The 17,541-nt window shown below is 49.0% G+C and overlaps 1 protein-coding gene across 3 annotated transcripts in view; it reads right to left on the bottom strand.

Annotated features, from left to right (window-relative positions):
* ZNF423 (zinc finger protein 423) overlaps nt 1–17,541 on the bottom strand; it is a 209,807-nt gene that overhangs the window by 139,089 nt on the left and 53,177 nt on the right. For 2 of the 3 annotated variants that reach the window (XM_084533601.1, XM_084533603.1), the window contains exons 3-4: nt 15,492–15,692; nt 11,983–12,063 (exon numbers count right to left, since the gene is read on the bottom strand). In XM_084533601.1, coding sequence (XP_084389727.1) covers nt 11,983–12,063; nt 15,492–15,692 — 282 coding nt within the window. The remainder of the gene's footprint in view (nt 1–11,982; nt 12,064–15,491; nt 15,693–17,541) is intronic. The other variant, XM_084533602.1, reaches the window with a different exon arrangement.

Here is a 17,541-nt window from a genome sequence, read left to right as displayed (position 1 = left end):
ACCCCAATGCGATGCGTGTAAGTGAGCAAAGCATCGATGCGGCCGAAGATGGGGTGAATGGGTAAGCGCAGCATCCAGCTTGTAGCCCTGGGCAGCAGACAAGCCTGTCCACTTCACTATTTCCAGAGGAGCAGTTAGTCACTCCTCCCACCTATTTGCAGCAGCAAAATGAGAAAATGCTGCTCTTCAGCTCAAATAGATGTTTATTTCATTCAGAGAATCTAAAGATGCCTCTAGAGGAGCTATGATGCCCAAATCATTAAAGCTTTGCCTCTTTACCATGATGTATTTTGGAAAATTTCGAGCCTCAGCACACGATGAGCAGAAGAAGGTGGTAAATCACAGGGTGCTTCTTATTCTGGCACGTGGTAGGAGGAAGGAGAAAGAAAACCCGCTTCAGGATGGCGGGAGAAATGCAGGATAGGCAGGACAGGCAGCCTCCCCTTGACGAGCAGGCAAGCAAGTTGGCTGCCTGCCCTTCCAGATCTCCAAACGCAGCAAAGGCGAGAGGGGGTTACAGGCCACGAGGATTTTTTCCATCCCAAGACCACTGATGTTAAAGGGAGGGTTCCTCACCTCCAATAAAAAACAAAACAAAACAAAAATCTGAGAGCATCTTGCTAACACAGGCCAGCAACGTTTATTTTAAGTCGCCTGTTCCCTGTAAAGCCAGGGAATATATACTTAGCTCCTCTTGCACAGACTACGCTGAAAATGTCAGAAAACAGGACAAGCTAGCTTATAAATAATTGCAAAGCCCCTCCTGGAAAAGGTTGAGAGGGAGGTGGGATGAAAGCTCGGAGCCAGGAAAGCTGGGGCTGCCAAGGAGCAGAACAGAATAAGGGCAAGGATGGCGTGTGATATCCCAGCTCCATCTGTATGCAGAAATGAAAGGCATTGAGGAAAATATCAGTGCGGGTTATGGCAGGCATTCCCAGGTGTGGGGAAATCCTCCAGGGAAGAGCACCATCAACAGAAAATACAGCAGACCTTATAAGAGACAGCTGACGTGGCAGATCCTACAAAAGCTTGTCTGCAGTATCAGAACATCTTTTGTTCTCTAGCCCCATTCTTTCACCTGGCAGCTCACGGATGAAAAGACCTGAGAGATGTTCCTGTCACCAGAGACTTTTCCTCAAAAGGCTCCTAAAAGGAGGAGGACCAGGGTAATGCAGGCTCCGCTACGGGGGATGCGTGGCAGAGGAAACTTTACCCCTCTAATAATGCCTTGCCTACATTTCTGAAAATTCTCCCTAACCCTGTCCCCTCACTACCTGCAGAGTGATAACAAAGCCAACTTTGTCCATCAAGTCTCAGTCTGAAGTGACTCATTTATTCTCAGGAGCACCGGGTTCATTTTTGTCAGCCCGGCATCCTAAGAAACAAGGTTTACGTGATCATATTGCCTGTCATACGCCTTAACTGTTTGTCCTTTCCTATTAACTTTTCAATCACCCCGGACTGGGGATAGAGGGCTCGGAGAAATTGAGTTTCTCTTACAGAAATTGAGTTTCTCTGAGATCAGTGAATGTGCCCCGGGTCGGTAGGGCAGAGCCCCCGGTTTGTGCCTCTCGGAGGAAAGGCGAAGCGCAGAGCCGGGCGCGATGGGGATGGGGACGGGGCTGAGACCCCACGGGGAGCAGGGCCCGAGCTGCAGCACCGGGGTGGAGAAACACAACTTCACAGGGAGCCCGGCAAAACTCGGGGCTGCTTTCTGCCAAATTGCCTGTAACTTCATGATGCATCATCAGGGACAAACGCCAACATTTCTCAAGTACTCGCTGAACCCAGCGCGCAGCCACGCACCGAGCAGCGTGCAACTGATCTCTCGTTAGAACTTCTCCCCTTTTGTCTGAGCATGGCGAGCAAAAGAAAAGTCACAGCGAAGTCACTTTGTCTCCTAATGTCACCACTTTCCAGGCCCACACAATTAATGCTGGGTTCCTTGAAACAAGCAGAAGGCGTGCGATGAATCAAACGCGAGCGCTGCAGCAGCGCTCCCGTAAGGCCGCGAGGCTTGGCTCTCGAGTGAGTCTGTGACTTTGTGCAGAGCAGCTCTCCGCCCCAAGCAGGCTCTGCAGGGGCATTTTCCTATGTTTACTGACCAAACTATTGATTTTCAAGGAAAAGAGAAGGAACAAAAAAATGTCCCTTTCTCCTGCAGCACCACATGATGAATTTCGTTCGCCCCTCTCCCAACAGCTTCTAGTGACAGTGCAGTGTTTGTCTGAATTTTTAACAGATGTTTCTAAGTACTCTTGACCACTTCTCTCTCCTGAGGATTTCGGCAGTGGGATAGCTCTAGATAGTAATACAAACAAAGCTGTAAGAGGCTCTCGGGGATAAATCTGTAGACGCTGCATGTAGGATGGGTGTGGGTATGGGTCCAAGCCTTATGAAACTTTGCAAATATCCTCTGAAGACTAGCGAGCTGGACTGACGCTGCCTGCAGATGTTTTTGAGCTTACCAGCACCACGGCAAAAAGCAGGACAGCTTGCAGATAGCTGCAGTGCTCCCGGAACAGCCCGGGAGGGGGGTTCAACCCAAATGTTACAAAAGCAGGAATATAGTGGAGCAGAACAGAGCGATGCAGAAGATGATGTGTGCTGGTGTAAGTGCATTTCCACCCAAAACATTGCGGGTATCCGCTGCGGCAGGGATCAGGCTGCACCGAGGCAGGATCTCCCAGATGCCAGGTAACCCTGGGGAATGAGCACACCGAGTGCAACTGACAGGTGTGAAGGTACTCATGCAGTCAGAACATGAATTGTTTGGGAAAAAATAAATAAATCTCTGCTTTCAGCTTAGAAGAGAACGGGTATCTCGTGCTTACGCCTGGGAAGGAGGCGGTGACATCTGCCCGAGTGTGCACCCAGCCCGAGCCAGGAGCAGCTGCTCCCACATCTATGGCCACGAGTTTGCACACCACAAGGACGTGAGCACGGCTGTTCAACACCCAAAGGAAATCCACTAAGGCTACTGCCAGCCCCAGGGCAGCTGAAGCTGGTTTCCAGGAGGCCTCCTGGCTGCAGGGCGCGGAGCAGCGGGGAGGTGCTGGGGGTCCCGGCCGTGGGGTGCGTGGGGCAGGGCCCGCGGGGAGCCCCCAACGTGGGGCTGCACCTCCGCATTGCTGGGGCAGGGAGAGGGATGGCTGAGAGGGCAGCGCTTTTTCCAGCCCCGCTGCCCGTTGCGGTGGCTGTGTCATTCACAACAATACCACAGCCCGCCTCCGCCCCTAGAAAAAGAAAAACATAGAAACCCCAAGCCCAGATACACTTCCCCATAAATAGCACCAAAAGCATCGCTCCAAACACCCCACCGTCACCACAGAGCAAGGTGTGCGCGTTTGCTGTCCTCTTCTGTGTTAGTCTATCTGTTAACCCTTTTGTAAGAGCATTCGACTTGGTTTCGAAACTCCTCGTGCTGAAAACACTTGTTAAATATTGGCCCTGCCTGCTACACACAACGATAGCTTGGTAGTCACAGCCCACAAGATATATTTAGCTTCACAAACTCATCATCAATGGATTTTGAAAGCTCTGTAGCCAACAGACTGGAAACCACATGCAATACAAACACATAATAGAACTTTTAATGTGCAAAGAGACTAAACAAAAAGATCCTTGACCTTCTTGCTTTCCCTTGCATACCATTATCCCCAGTGAGACAGCAAATGGAATGACGTTGAGAGCAACAGCTACCATGAAGCAACTTTGGAAGCCAATTTCTACAGTAGTTAAGCAGTTAATGGCGTTAATCAGAATGATAACTTATTAAATCCTACATTTATGCAAATAGCATTTTGGCATATCACAGGGAGACTTTAGCAGAGCTCGCCAGGAAGAGGTCCCAACATCTTTTAAATTGCCTGTTCTTTTTTTTTTTTTTTTTATAACATGTACAGTAATAGCAAAGGACCGTGTCCATGCCTGTTGGCACATCCGACAAACCACACTTAAATAATAAGCTGTAGTCATAAATTCATCTCCAACATCCCAAATAGATTAATGAACAAATTGTTTAATTCTTAACCTTTACGAAGCAGGGATTAATCTCTCCAGCTAAATCCAATCTCTGTCTTTATCTTTTTAACGAGAAGTTGACATTTCTTACTGAGCTGCCTAAAACAAGCAACATCCACTGAACAAAGCAATGGCAGGTGTCCCTCACTCTCTCCGTGCTACAGCAGCTACGGGATATATAACACACAAATATAGAGCAACACAGTAATTCATGACTATGGCATGAAATGACACTATCTGCATATGACGAAATAGAAAAAAAAAGTAATTTTACAGAGTTCATAGCAATCTTAGTTTTGTAAAACCTGTGTGGGAAATTTGCTATTCTCCAACAGAAATTATCTGGCTCTGGGTTGCGTTTAAATTCAGTGAGGATGGAAGAAGCAGGGGGCTGGATGAACAGCTATAAACTGCACTTTTAATGGCTCTCCAGATGTAACGCCCTCCACCACCATCACCACCACCAAACAAACAAACAAAAAGCAAAAAAAAAAAAAAAAAGCACTTTTGTACTTCATTTTCTCCTTTGTTGGTGTTGTTTCTGTAGAATTAAATTCTGCACAGAATTTTACCCATTTACTAATTGATTCTACATCTTTGGGGAAATGAGGGGGGAAAGTGTCTGCCCGTACCACTTGCTGAAGGATGTTGTACAAAATGAATATTTCACCGACTGCAATTGTACCTGCATTTTGGAAATCAATACAACCGCTTATACACCAGCCCGAACTGTTGGTTTATTGATGTATATGTAAATGCCCGTGTAAGTGGTACATTGGCTTTGTTTGGACAAAGCCTGCAACACAGAATGTTAAAATTTCTCTGGAAAAAATAATTGGCCTTTTTTCTCCCCTTTGGGTACAAATTTCTGTTTTTAAATGAATGTGCAGGTTTCCTGTTGCTGCATGCAGCCTTCATTCCAAAATACCATCATTGACTAATTCTATATTTAATTAAAACAGAATGTTTTACAAACAGTTATGTTTGTTTGTTTGTTTGTTTTTCAGTAAATATCTGCTTTACCTTAATGTGATTCCTGGCTATTAAGAGAAGAAGTTTTTTTTGTTGTTGTTTTCTCTTTTTTTTTTTAATTTAATGAAATAATCTGAAGTTTTACCGCAACTCTTTATGGAGTCAACTTATGCAAGCACCGGAGCCTTTCCAGAGAAAACAGGATTCTCCCCACCTCCCTCTGGCTTTTCTCCCTCCTGAATGCCATGGCCTTCACTCAACCAAAGGAAATGAAAGACAGACTGAGACAACAGCATCACGTGGGTGAAGGTCAGATTGATTTTCAGCTGTGTGGTGCTGTTTTATCACCCTCAGGACAAAAGTTAAGCCCTTCATTTTTTTTCATGTCTACTTTAACAGAGTAACTTATTTTTCCCCCCAAATTTTGGTCGGGCTCCATACCACCAGAACCATCAAGGATAGCCTAATTTAAAACATTTGTGGATATCTTCTTCCTCGGAGAAAAATCCCGAGCAGCCCACACACCAGAGCGTTTCGATCCTGGAGCCTCCTCTATCCCCTGCGTACGTGTAGTGGCTCCTTGCAGCTGCTGAGGTTTCTGCGGTGACACTCGCTGACAGCAGAAGACGACTCGCGTGCAGCTGCCGGCTGCTCAGCAATGCTCCTGGTCACCGGGAGAGGAGCATTTGCTATCTCAGAAGGGGCAAGTTCACAAATCATTTTTTCTCCCCGTCCTCCTCCCCCTCGCCGCGTGGCCGAGCTCCCCGAAGCCGAGCCTGTCACTCGCTGAGCCCCGCATGTCGCGCTTCTCCCAGCTCGCTGCGACCCCAGCGTGCTGCGACCACCGCCTCTCCCCAGCTCTTGCACTGAAGGCTCCCCCAAGGCAATGATGTTGTCTTCTGAGCAGCCAGTTTTAGCTGGTCAGATCTTCAAAACTGAACTGGTTAAAGTACGGCAGAGCATTTGGTATGTCAGAAATAGGTATAGTGGCAGAGAGAAGGAGCCTCTTCCCTCCTGGTGCTTGCATGTCTGGAGGATAAACGGGCAGCCAGAAAACTCAATATTCTCTCATTTAATCTGTGAGAGAAAAAAATCCTACTCACTTTCATTCATTGTTGAGTTTTGTTTGTTTTAAATTTTGGTTTAAAAGTGTTTTTGTGTGTGAGAGGAAAGCAACAACACTGCGAGCATCCTAACGATGACCGTTCATCCTCCGTGCAGCAAGGGACACCATCTGCAGCTACGCGGCACCGCCACAGTATCTAGTGGGATACAGTTCCTGCCTGAAAGAGCTCTTGTAAAACAAAACACGGCAAGCACAGTGACAGGGCTGTAAGGTGAGATCAAGCAGCTCTCCAGGTTGGGGCTGGATGCAGTCTGAATGCAAATTGGAAAATTCACTGGGTTTTGCAAACAAGGATTTGACTACGGCATACGGCTTTAGCTCTTTGAACCTCAATGGGAGCACCTCCAAAGTGCCCCCAGCTCCGATGGGTGCTTGCAGCACCTGGGGGAGCTCTGCAGGTGCTGGTTCCCATGGGGCAGCGTGAGGACAGCCCTGTGAGCACTGAGAGCCCAGGGAAGGGACAGCACGGAGAGAAGGGAAATCAGCAACGCGGTGAGGTGTAGCAGAAGCGTATGAGCTGTGCGGGTCTGAAAGCTCAGACATGGAAGTGACTGGGTTACACGTGGGGCCAGGACAGGGCTAGTGCCAGCAGAGCATCAGGGAGGACGGTGCCGTAAGCCTGATGTGCAATGGTCAAAGTCCAGCAAGGAGCAGTGCAATGAAACCAAGGGAACAGCCTGAGAGGAGGGACCATGGGGAGAGCAGCGCAGGCAGCAGGGACAGGGGAGAGCAGTCACCCCGAGGAGAACCAGAAGTGCTCACAAAAGCAAAGTCCCCCATGGCGAGGAGACAGAATGCAATCTGACCTGCAACTGCCCTGAAGGCGTGCTGGCTTTTTAGCTGGCGTGGGCTTGGTTGGTTGCTACGGCTTGTTGATATGGGTTGAATGCACTCAGATCTGGTTAGATGACTCTCGGAGCCCAGCAGATCACCCGCATGCACTTGTGCTCAGGGAAAATGAATGCAGGTGTTTATATTTGTGTTTCTGTAGACTGCAAGGTCATAAACAGAATATATTCTACTTCTGTCCATCTCTCCAAATTTTCTAATGAATAATTAGTAGATGTAGATTTCTAAAAAGACCATTTAATATAAGTTATATCAAATCTCATTTATTTTAGTAGATATCATTAAGTACAAAGTCTGCACAAGTGAACTGAGTTCACTGTGGAGGAAATGACTGGGAATTACGTTCAAAAATCTATTCAAATGTTTAATGTAACAGATTCCCTGGAGAAGAGAAAAGTGATGGGCCTCTTCAGCCTTTCCTTATGTCCTCCTCCGCAAGGCTAACAGTAATTGAGTAGCAACATAAGGAGGAGCCAAAAAGTCTTTCACCATTATGCTGAGAAAGATTTTCAAGGAAGCCTAAAGAACAGATGGACCACATGCCAAAAACCTGGTGCCTGCAAGAGGAGGAGGGAGCTCACCCGCTGCGATATAGGTGTCGCCAGCAACAAAACCCACCTGGATTACAGACCTCGGCTCTAGCACTGATTTCATGCATGTTATTGGACAAATTGGTGACGCCAAAGTTACAGTCATTTTCATCCAAAATAAGCCAGGCTGCTAAGGGGGAAAGGCTCGAAATCTCCTCCAAACCCCGACCTCTTGTTCCCCTCATGTTGACGCAAGGCTTCTGCATTTTCAGAGGATGCCCAATGGGGAGCTGCACAGACTAAAAATTAATCCTTTTAATTATCAGCAACATCAGTTCCCAGAGACAACACAAATCTTGTATCAGCAAGAGGTAGGGGATGGAAGGAGAGAATGCTCCTCCTGGTAACAGGCAAAACTTTAGCCGAAATAGATTGACTTCTTAACTCCCTGAAGATAAAAATAAGGTTGGTACTTCTTGTGTCAGAGAAAGGAGTCGCTACACCAAATGTTTTAAAGATTCTGAAGAGCTCAAATGCCATAGGAGGTATTTAGCATGAACAGACCAGGTGCCTTGAAAACTCTAAATCACTTTTTTTTTCATTAGCTAAGGCAATGAAAACTGGTTGTATTAAACATGAAGTTTGATTAACATTCTCTACATTTTATATACATTATTTAATTAAAATTTCTATTGATGATGATTTTTTCACAATTCTGAATTTAATGAGATTATGAAATCTACTTTTAAAAGTCACCTTATTATTAAAACCAAACAAACAAACAAACAAAACACTACAATTACTTAAATGAGACAGCATTCAAGAGGCATGTGCTTGTTGCCAAAGTTTTGGAGAAAGTCAGAAGCTGCTTAGACCTCTGGTGGAGGTCTATTGATGTGCAAACGCAGCTTGGAGAGCAACAGCCTCTCCAGCAGGTGCAGGGAAAATATTTCCCTTATTCAATTTATCAGACTAGTTCAGTCCAACAACGAGTTCGTTCAGAACAGAGGAACTATCTGGCAGACGATCACTGACTTGCTTCTTGCCAGCCCACGCTACAGAAAGGCGCAAGAGCCCTACGGAGGATGCAGGCACCCGGGCGAGCGTGTCCACGGGAGGCCACGTACCTTGGCGGATCCATCCTGCTCGCGAGGCAGCGCTGCGGTGCGTGGCCGCGGGCTGCTGGCCGGCACGGGGACACGGCGCAGCCCTCGCTCGGGTCGGCGCGGGAGGCAGGCTGAGCCCTGGGCTCCCCGACCCAGAGGCCACGCGGGGATGCTCCAGCGAGCGCTCCCAAAGCCAGCCAGCTGAAGAGGACCAACCCATGCTGGCACGTTTCCCTAAAGCCAGCCGGCACCGGGGGGTGGAGGCTGCTTACTGGCTTCCCCAAGCCTGGAGCACAGTTAATAACATGCCAGCTGTATCTGCAGACAAGCCAAGTTTAATGAGGCTACAACAAAAGCATTCAAATATGCACTACAGAACTTCTGCAGGGATTTTTTCTAGAGCTTGTTTAGGAAAAAAAAAAAAAAAGAAATTCTTGACAGTGTTTGTATGCACACTCCCTTTATTTTTCATTCATTTTTTTAAAAATTATATTCTCTAAATTCAAATAAATCAGCATTAGACAGACTTGTTTTTATCCCACTACTTCCAACAGCAAATTTATGTTCTGTGATGAGTGCCTGAAATGCACTGCTGGTTGCTTTTTCCTAACATTTAAGCCTTAATCAGTTTCCCTCTGAAAGGCCAGCCACCACCTTTCTGCCTGCCCGGCCCCCACCCCAGCAGCGGTGCAATGCGTCCCCTCGCGCTCGGACACTGAGACCAGCAGGCAACGTGACCATATCCCGAGCACTGGCGGTGAAGGAGGTGCCTTACACGCTCACTGCCCTGCCAGCGATGCTGCACCACGTGCCTCAGGCTCTAGCTCTGGGTCAAGGTGCAGGAGGTACCAGTAAGGGGACTGCAAACATGGACCTGGAGCCTCCTCGCAGGCTCCTCAGACCTTCCCAAGCCCCATGCTTGACATTCGGGCCGGTGACTCCCCGGCGATGGAGCTCCGTCACACACGGAGTTACAAACACCAGCCCCTGAGGGACTGAGGGAACTACTGAGGCTCCAGGCTGCTCTCCTGAGAGGCTGCAGCATCCCTCCCTCCCAGGGACTGGGACAGTCATTCAGCTTGCTTAAAAAACAAGGAGGAGAACCCTCTCCCACATTTCTCTACAGCCACCAAGCGCAGGGGGCTGCTGGCGGCAGCAGGACCCTCCTCTGTGGGCACGGCCACCCCTGCAAGCTCAGCAGGGTCCAGCCCTGAAAGGCACCTTCCTGCTGCCACCTCTCCCTCCTCTTCAGAGCTGTTTCTTATTTCCTTGCATTCCTACAATGCCGAGAAACAGACCTGCCCCACACAGAGCCAGTGAAAGCCCGAGCTGCGACAAGGCAGCGGGTGCAGCGCCACAGTGGGACAGGCCTGGCGGCCCCGCAATTCCAGGGGTACCCACACTCGCTTTGCAGGCTCATTTTTGAGCTAGATAAAAGTAGATGATAAAGAAAAAAGCAAAACTCAATTAAAGTAGCAAGGATGAAACAGTCCCTTGCTGATACGACCATGCTAACGTGTCATCCTCAGCTCCTCACTGGGCCATATGTTTAAAAATGACAGGGAAAATGTTCTTCCTATGCGAAAAACATATGCTGCTTGAGGAAAGACATCATCTTAGCTGAGAAATATTTGTACAGCCTCAAAGCACGCGGCCGTGCCCTGCGCGATGACTGCGGGCTACGTGCAGGCTGCAGAGGGGTAGCTGCAGCCCGTGCCTCCCTCCCCACGGGGCTCTGGTTTCGCTCAGCCCCGGCTCCCGCAGCCGCGCTGGCACCGCTCCTATCTGCATGCGCAGAGCCTGGTGCTGCCGCCCGTGCCACCGTCCCCAGGGGCCCGGGCACAAAGGTGGCCGTGGCGATTGCGGGGGGCGGCGCCGGCGCCCTGGCAGGCTCTTATCTGCCAGCACACCAACCGGGCCTCGCGGCGGGGCCTGCCGCCCGCTGCCACCGCGCTCGGCACGGGAGAGGCTCCGCGAGGCCGCAGAGCAAATCCCGGGCTCGGTGTTTATGGCCAGTGAGCTTTGTTTCAAATTCATGCCGCCCCCCACCAGCCACTGCAAGCCCTCAGAGGCACGGCGTGCTTGTAAAGCCCAGAACCAGACGCAGCGCAAGCACCGAGCGCCAGCCTGCAGTGGCAGAGGCAGAGCAGGGCCTCGCCACCCTCACCCAGCAGGGCCGCCGCCGGCCCACTGGGGAATCGGCCGCCTCCCGCAGCCTCCACGAGCACACGCACTGCACTCAGTGCCCATGAAAACACTGCTGCATGCGGCCCTGCGACGAAGCTACCTCATCCTCCAAGGTCACCACGTGCCCCGCGCGCCATCACACTCCGCACCGCGCTCCTGCGTGGCTTCAGCTCCAGGTTGAGCTACGGGAACGCGCCTCACCTGCTGCACGACAAACACACAGCGCCCTGCACCTGCACAGACAGCCCGGCTCTCAGCCCCGACGGGCACAAACGCCGACCAGCGGGACAAATGTGAGCCCCGCGAGGTGAGGCCTGGCATGAAACAAGAAAAGGAGCCTGCGGTCACTGCCCCTCGGGGGACCGACAGCAAGAAGCCTGCCGCAGTGCCCGCTGCCAGAGCCAGGCAGCGAGAACTGAGGGCGCCAGGGAACATCCGTGCTTTTACAGTCTGTGATACTGCGGAGCGTTTCTGGTGCCAATTCTGAAAACACTGCCGTGACCTCTGGAAAGAAGGAAACTTGCATTTCAGCATGACAATGTAGAAAAGAACAAAAAAGGAAATGTTATTTTTTTATTATTTTTTTTAGATCGAAACACTAGTCATGTTAAGAGAGAGGAGCAGAATTCTGGCAAGGACAGGAGCACTCAGACCAAGCCACAACACAGTGATTAGGGCCAGTAGGTCATTAGAGCCACAGCTGTATAAACTAGGTGTATAATTAAGTTTCCACACTGCTTTTTTCACAACTGTATTTCAGTATCTTTTGTGGAGGATGATCAGTCAATTCATTACTTTAAAAAAGCAACAACATCAGCAGCAAAGCAACTGAAAACCTCCAACTTGCCAATCAGGTGCAACGAGATTATAATTTGGGGAAGGGTTAATTTGCGAAATACGTGCAAGAAGTCCATCTTTGTCAGTGCAAAGTACAAAGTACTACCTGACAAAAACATCACTGAGACGCGGCCACTTGTTGGCAAGCTGCCGTGTACGGTTTCTGGGTGAGCACCCTGCATATACAGTTGCATGGCAATTATAATTCAGCAGGTGAAATACAAGAAAATGCAAAATTATACACTAGCACAAAACAGTTACAATACCTCGTTTCTAACGCAAGCCTAGTGTACAAGTTACAGGGCATTTAACAGGAGCAACTGCAAGACTTTAATTATAAACTAGTTCCTACCGTACAGTAGTTTAGAAAAATCAGCCGCTTCCCAGCTGGCAATATCCATATATAGCTCTGCTGCTGTTTGAAACAGACAACCTGTAAAGTTATCAACAACAGAAGAGGACCTCATGAAATGCTCAGAGACCCCAACGTAACCTACTTCTGTCCAGTTCACTGATGCGCTAACTCGCTTTACAACACCCTACATTTGCTTGGGAAACCGAAGGAACAAGTTTATGGGAGGCTACACTGGCCCAGCAGGGGGAAAGGGCAGGCATGGATGGAGGAATCAAAACCAACATGATAAGAACGGGAGCTAAAACCAGACTGGCACATGTGGACTAACATGCACATACAAATGGCAAGTCTTGGGGCTTTTTAGCCACTTCTCATCAGGCAATACCCAACCCAGCACCAGGCACCAGGCAGTGAGGTACTGCAGAACAGCTGCCTGATGCATGCAGCCCCCGGTGCTGGCCAGAGGACACTTGCACTTGTAAATGCACATGTGAGCCTCTCCTCTTGCCAGTACTGCTGGGGCACTGTGTCATAACACCTGCACTAACGGCAGCGTGCAAAAAACCTACAAAAAGGACTGCCTGAGATGGCCACGCCTGAGTCTTCTCAAGTTAAGGGGACGCAGGACGTGAGTGACTTTTTAAATTCATTGTAAAAGCTCAACACACGCAGCGCATGCGCCAGGTGTCTGTGTGTTCTCAGGGCATTTTTAAAGGTGCTCTCTGGCTGTTTAAGGAGCGCTCGCGTGGGGCCGAGCTGGGAAGCCGTGAGCTGGGGAGGAAACGCGCTGCTCATTCAGCATGCGCTGCCCCGTGGGGGCCCTTTTCACACCCCCATCGGCACTGGAAGCCCCCAGCCTGCCGTCACAGACATCCACCACGAGCAAAAGGCACGAGAGGCACCTAATTCTGTCAGGAGAGCACCTCCACCGGGCCGGCATCCGAAGGGATGCCATGCGCTTACGCTACGAGAGATGTCTAGATTTCAGCGGTGTTTTGTCCTCCAAGAAACAAGTCTGAAATACATGAAAAAGCGAGGGGGGAAACGGCTGTTTGTTACTTCCTTACATGTCAAAGAAGCTGCGTTCAAACTGTATTATAACTTCAGCCCGCTGTAATGAATTTCTAAGGGATTCCAGTGAAATAGATGGTTTATCCTATTCTTTGGAGTGAGCTCTTATAATCCTGCAACACTCCAGAGCTACAATACCTTCCTAACTTCAGCCTCCCAAAGGAAGTCATTAGTTACGTTGTGTTATCAGCCTGGTGATATTATCACTACAAATATTACCTGCATTGATCTGGAGCCATGTAGACACGATTGAACACCCTGCTTCAGATTAAGACATGAAACTCTAGCTTGCCCAGAGGTCAGGCACTGTGTTACAGCCTCAGAGGTGTCGGGCAGGCATTAGAGACTAAAGGAGAGCAGGGCAACTCAGGACACAGCCCATTTGGTGGGGTAACATCGTTAAACACACCACATTTCCTAGCACTCTCTTAGGTTCTCACTCTGGTGGGGGCAAGTCTTTCCAGGTGAGCTGAGCAAACACGTGTAATTTGCATTCTTAGACCAAAAATTCTCATGGTTATTGGACAATTGGTGGGTCTGAACTTGAAAACTTTTTTTCCTCGTGGCAAGACGTGTAAATATCCAACAATATTCCAGACTGCCTTCATGGAAACATTCTCATTCCCGAACAGATGAGTGCAACCCTTCCCTTGGCATTAAATCACTTCAGGACACTACACTAAAACAAATGGAAAACAGGCACTCTTATTCTGGAACAAGGATTTCCTCACATGGAGATAATCAGCACCTATTCCGTGTATATGCAGATGATTATATGGTGCCTTTTTATGACAAAATGTCTTTGTAAATCATCAGCACATGTCAAGACAGTAAAAGATGATGAAGTTATGCTACCTGCAATCAAAAATTAGCAAGGGGAATACTCACAAATTATTTTGATAGGTCCCAAAAATAGAATTTATTTTTCTTACTGTCACTAACAGACACTACGCTGAGGGTAAATAAAAACTGAGGTGTGAAAATATGAACTGTACAGACACGGACCTCTAGGTTGCTGTGTTTTTATGGACCTTTGCCTCGTGAAAAAAACAGGCCTCTCTTTCACTGAGCAGCAGCAGTGCCCTATCCTCCCGCCTGGCACTGCAGGGACCTGTCCCCATCCCCTGGGCTGCACACCTCGCCTTGCAGCCTGGCAAACAAGGATTTTTCTATTCAACAGCATTTTCCTGCTTACTACCCCACATCAAAATATGAATTTTGTTCACAGAAATCGCAGGGCAATCCAGTGGTTGTCAGCTGGCCAAAAAACGACCCTGCGAGCAGTAAGTTTTCTGGTTTTGTACTTTCAAGTGGGCATCCCAGGCAGTGTTTAACTGAGAGCGCAGAGCAAGCAGCCCTGGCGATGCTGCATCCAGCTGGGGCAGAGGAGGATGCTCGGGGTGGGCGGCAGAGCTCCCACAGCCCCGTTTGCACACTCGCCCTGGGCAATTCCTCTGGCCTTTCTCGGCTGGGCACAGCTTTAATGATGCCCAAAAAGGAGAACATAATGTGGACTCATTACCAAACAAATTAAGTGGCCAGGGAGGAACACGCATTCGTGGGAATGAGGACAGGATAATGTTGCACCAGAGGAGAAGCTAACCCCCCTGCCAGCCGAAATGGGAACTGGCTAAAAATGTCTTAGATGGGTGCAGAGGAAAAAATGCTGGCAGCGTATTTAACTCTAGGAAGGGTGAGAACTCCTGATTTAAATATATATGAACATTTTCTGCACTCGCCCTCCTAAGATTTTATTTAATCTTCGGCAAAAATCAAAGGCTTTTTGCTGCCCCCATAAATCAGATAACACACTGTGCAGGGTGCCTGCTGCTACCACCGGCCATGCACGAGGAGCTGTGCAATGGCAAGATGCGCTGCGATTGCTCACACCAACGCTCTGTGCTCGTTCTCACTTCACAACAAGGACATTCAAAATCAGGGTAGGCGCATGCCATCCTCACCTCCATAAAATTCAAAAGGAAATGCAACAGTAACCTAGGGAGAATGGTGTATTTTTAGGGTGGGATTACAAAGCTCACACTACGAATTTTTATCTCAGAAATTGTCATGTTCTTTGGTGGGGTTCAGAGGCCTATCTTCAGGGGAGTTTTGCACGCTTCAGTCATTTAACTTTTTTAATCTTCCTGCGCTCGGGAAGAGAGGGAAAAATACCCTGTCTGAAACTTTTAACGTTAAAAAACCCACAACATTTTTGTCTAACGTAATTACTGACAGATTCCAATTGGAAAGCTGTTGCTTTTATTTTAATTTTATTAAAGGAGTGAACAAAGGCTACCCAAGGCACCACAATAAAATTACATTAACTGTAAAATTACATTATTAATTCTTTAATCTCACTTGAGGCCTCAAGCTGTTGCTATGTCCAATTACCCAGCTAACCACCTGTCAGAACTGCAAAGCGAGTTTAACATTACCTCCAGGACAGTGGTGTGCCCTGTGTTCAGTCAGGTCTGCCAGCGAATCGAAGTCCTGCTGACAGTTATCGCAGGTGTAAATTGACTCATCCTCCATGTCTTCATCTTCCTCATTTCTCTCTTCCTGGCTCGTCACGCTGTTCCTCTCTTCCAGGGCCCGGCTGTCCTTCGCCTCGCTCTCCAGCTCTCCTCCCAGGCCACCTGCCAACAGCAAGGATGCACGCGAAGGTTTAGAGGTCTGCCTGACGAACGACGCCGCGCTTATTGAGATACATTTAATTATAGCCAGTCTCGCGTTATTCCTGACACCTTTCATTATATTAATGTGGTTTTTATATCATGCGGTGCAACAATTCTCAACTGTATTCTCTGCTGCTTGGTGTGAATCCTGCGAACGCTCCCTGCATCTCCTTCAGCGGGCAGAGAGCTCTGACTCTCTGTCATAAGGAGTCGTTAGTGTTTCATCACTTAACCAGGCTCTCAAAGCTTTAAAAATTGGCAAGATTAATTGCAGCCTGTACAGAACAGGCACGTACTGAATTTTAATCCTCTGTGCTCTCCTCTCCCCGCCACCATCAAGCCCCAGCGCGAGTGCCCACGGCAGCGAAAGGCTCCCACTGAAGACCCTGAGGTGCCTCAGGACACGAGGGGTGCCGCCGAGCCCCGCGGGCACCTCGCTGTGCGGCACACCCCGCTGCAGGCTTCTGTGACCAAACAATCCTTGGGTTTCCAGGCGCCGGGTGTAGAAGGAGGCCAAGCCCTGCGGCAGCTCAGTTTCTGTTTCCCCTCCACCTCCTACAGCCCTCGGCATCGGCTGGACGTGCCGCATGCCCTGGCCACGCCGGGTGACCAGTTGGGACGCTTGCCCTACCACCAGCCGTGCTGAGCTTGTGCCCTTCTGTCCGCCTCTACGAGCAATCCCACCGCCCGAGTGTGCCACGTTATTAAACACAGACGTTTTACAAGTCCTCCAGAAGAGCAGGAGGGGTGAGCAGGCCCCCACCACAGCAGCCCCCCGCGCTCAGCCCAGCCCCAGAGCGGCGCAGGGCCCCGGGGAGCAGTGCCCACGGTGCAGGGGGTGCCGCCTGGCTGCCTGCCGGCACAGGGGTTTCACACCAGTAACAGGGAGATGGATGGTTTCTAAAACGAGATCAGCACCAGAAAGATTAAGGGCAACCAGTGCTGAGAACATGAAACAAAGCTGAGAAATACAATTTATTAAAGCTGGACACTGGTTACCGCAAGCGCTGCAGCTCAGATACGCGGCGCTAGCAGGGCTGTGCGGCCACGCTCCATCCCGAGCACTCGCCTTGTGCCGTCGGCCGCACTGCGCATGGGAACGTAAATCAGCTGGTGTGAAACGCTCTGCAGCTTGCCATGGAGCACTCGTAACATGACGTACCCATCGAATTGCAATGGAAATATTAAAAATCAATGCCTGCTCGTGGTCTGCCACGGCATCGCTGTTAGCAATTAACTGACGGGCACATTTTCAGGTTCTTCTCCTGTTGAGTTATACGGACCTTTCTGCTACAACATCGCCATTAAGAGCGAGGTGTAATGTTCGTATCAACAAAGCAGATATGGCACTCTTAGAGCAGTAATGAATTTAAGGATTTGGTTATAAAAGTATCGCTCACCACGCTCTCCATGTCCTAAGTCACGATCTGTACGGGGTTCGCTCAATAAAGCACTGTTCTCTGAACCTCATGCTTTAGAGCCTCTCCCTTTAATAAAAGCGTATGCTACTCGAGGACAGTTCTGTTCTCCTTACACCACTACCCTGCCAAATAATGGTAAAGTTAAAGCTTCGCTAGCTTCGCTTTACTTAACACCTAATTCAATGTACACGCTGCACTGATCACTTCCATTTTGCTGTATTTACTTGGCACACCGTTTCACAAGCTCATCCCAGACTCAAATCACAAACATTATAGCTCAGTCAATTTTGTTAAAGCCTGTATGTCCTGCAGATTTGATAAACGTTCATAAATCAGAACGTCAGCTCTCCAGCTCTATAAGACAGAAACCTATAAAATAGCGCAAGTCT

The sequence above is a fragment of the Aythya ferina genome (assembly GCF_964211825.1).
Source record: "Aythya ferina genome assembly, chromosome: 12".
Taxonomy (NCBI): Eukaryota; Metazoa; Chordata; class Aves; order Anseriformes; family Anatidae; genus Aythya; species Aythya ferina.
This window is presented reverse-complemented; position numbering and strand designations above follow the sequence as displayed.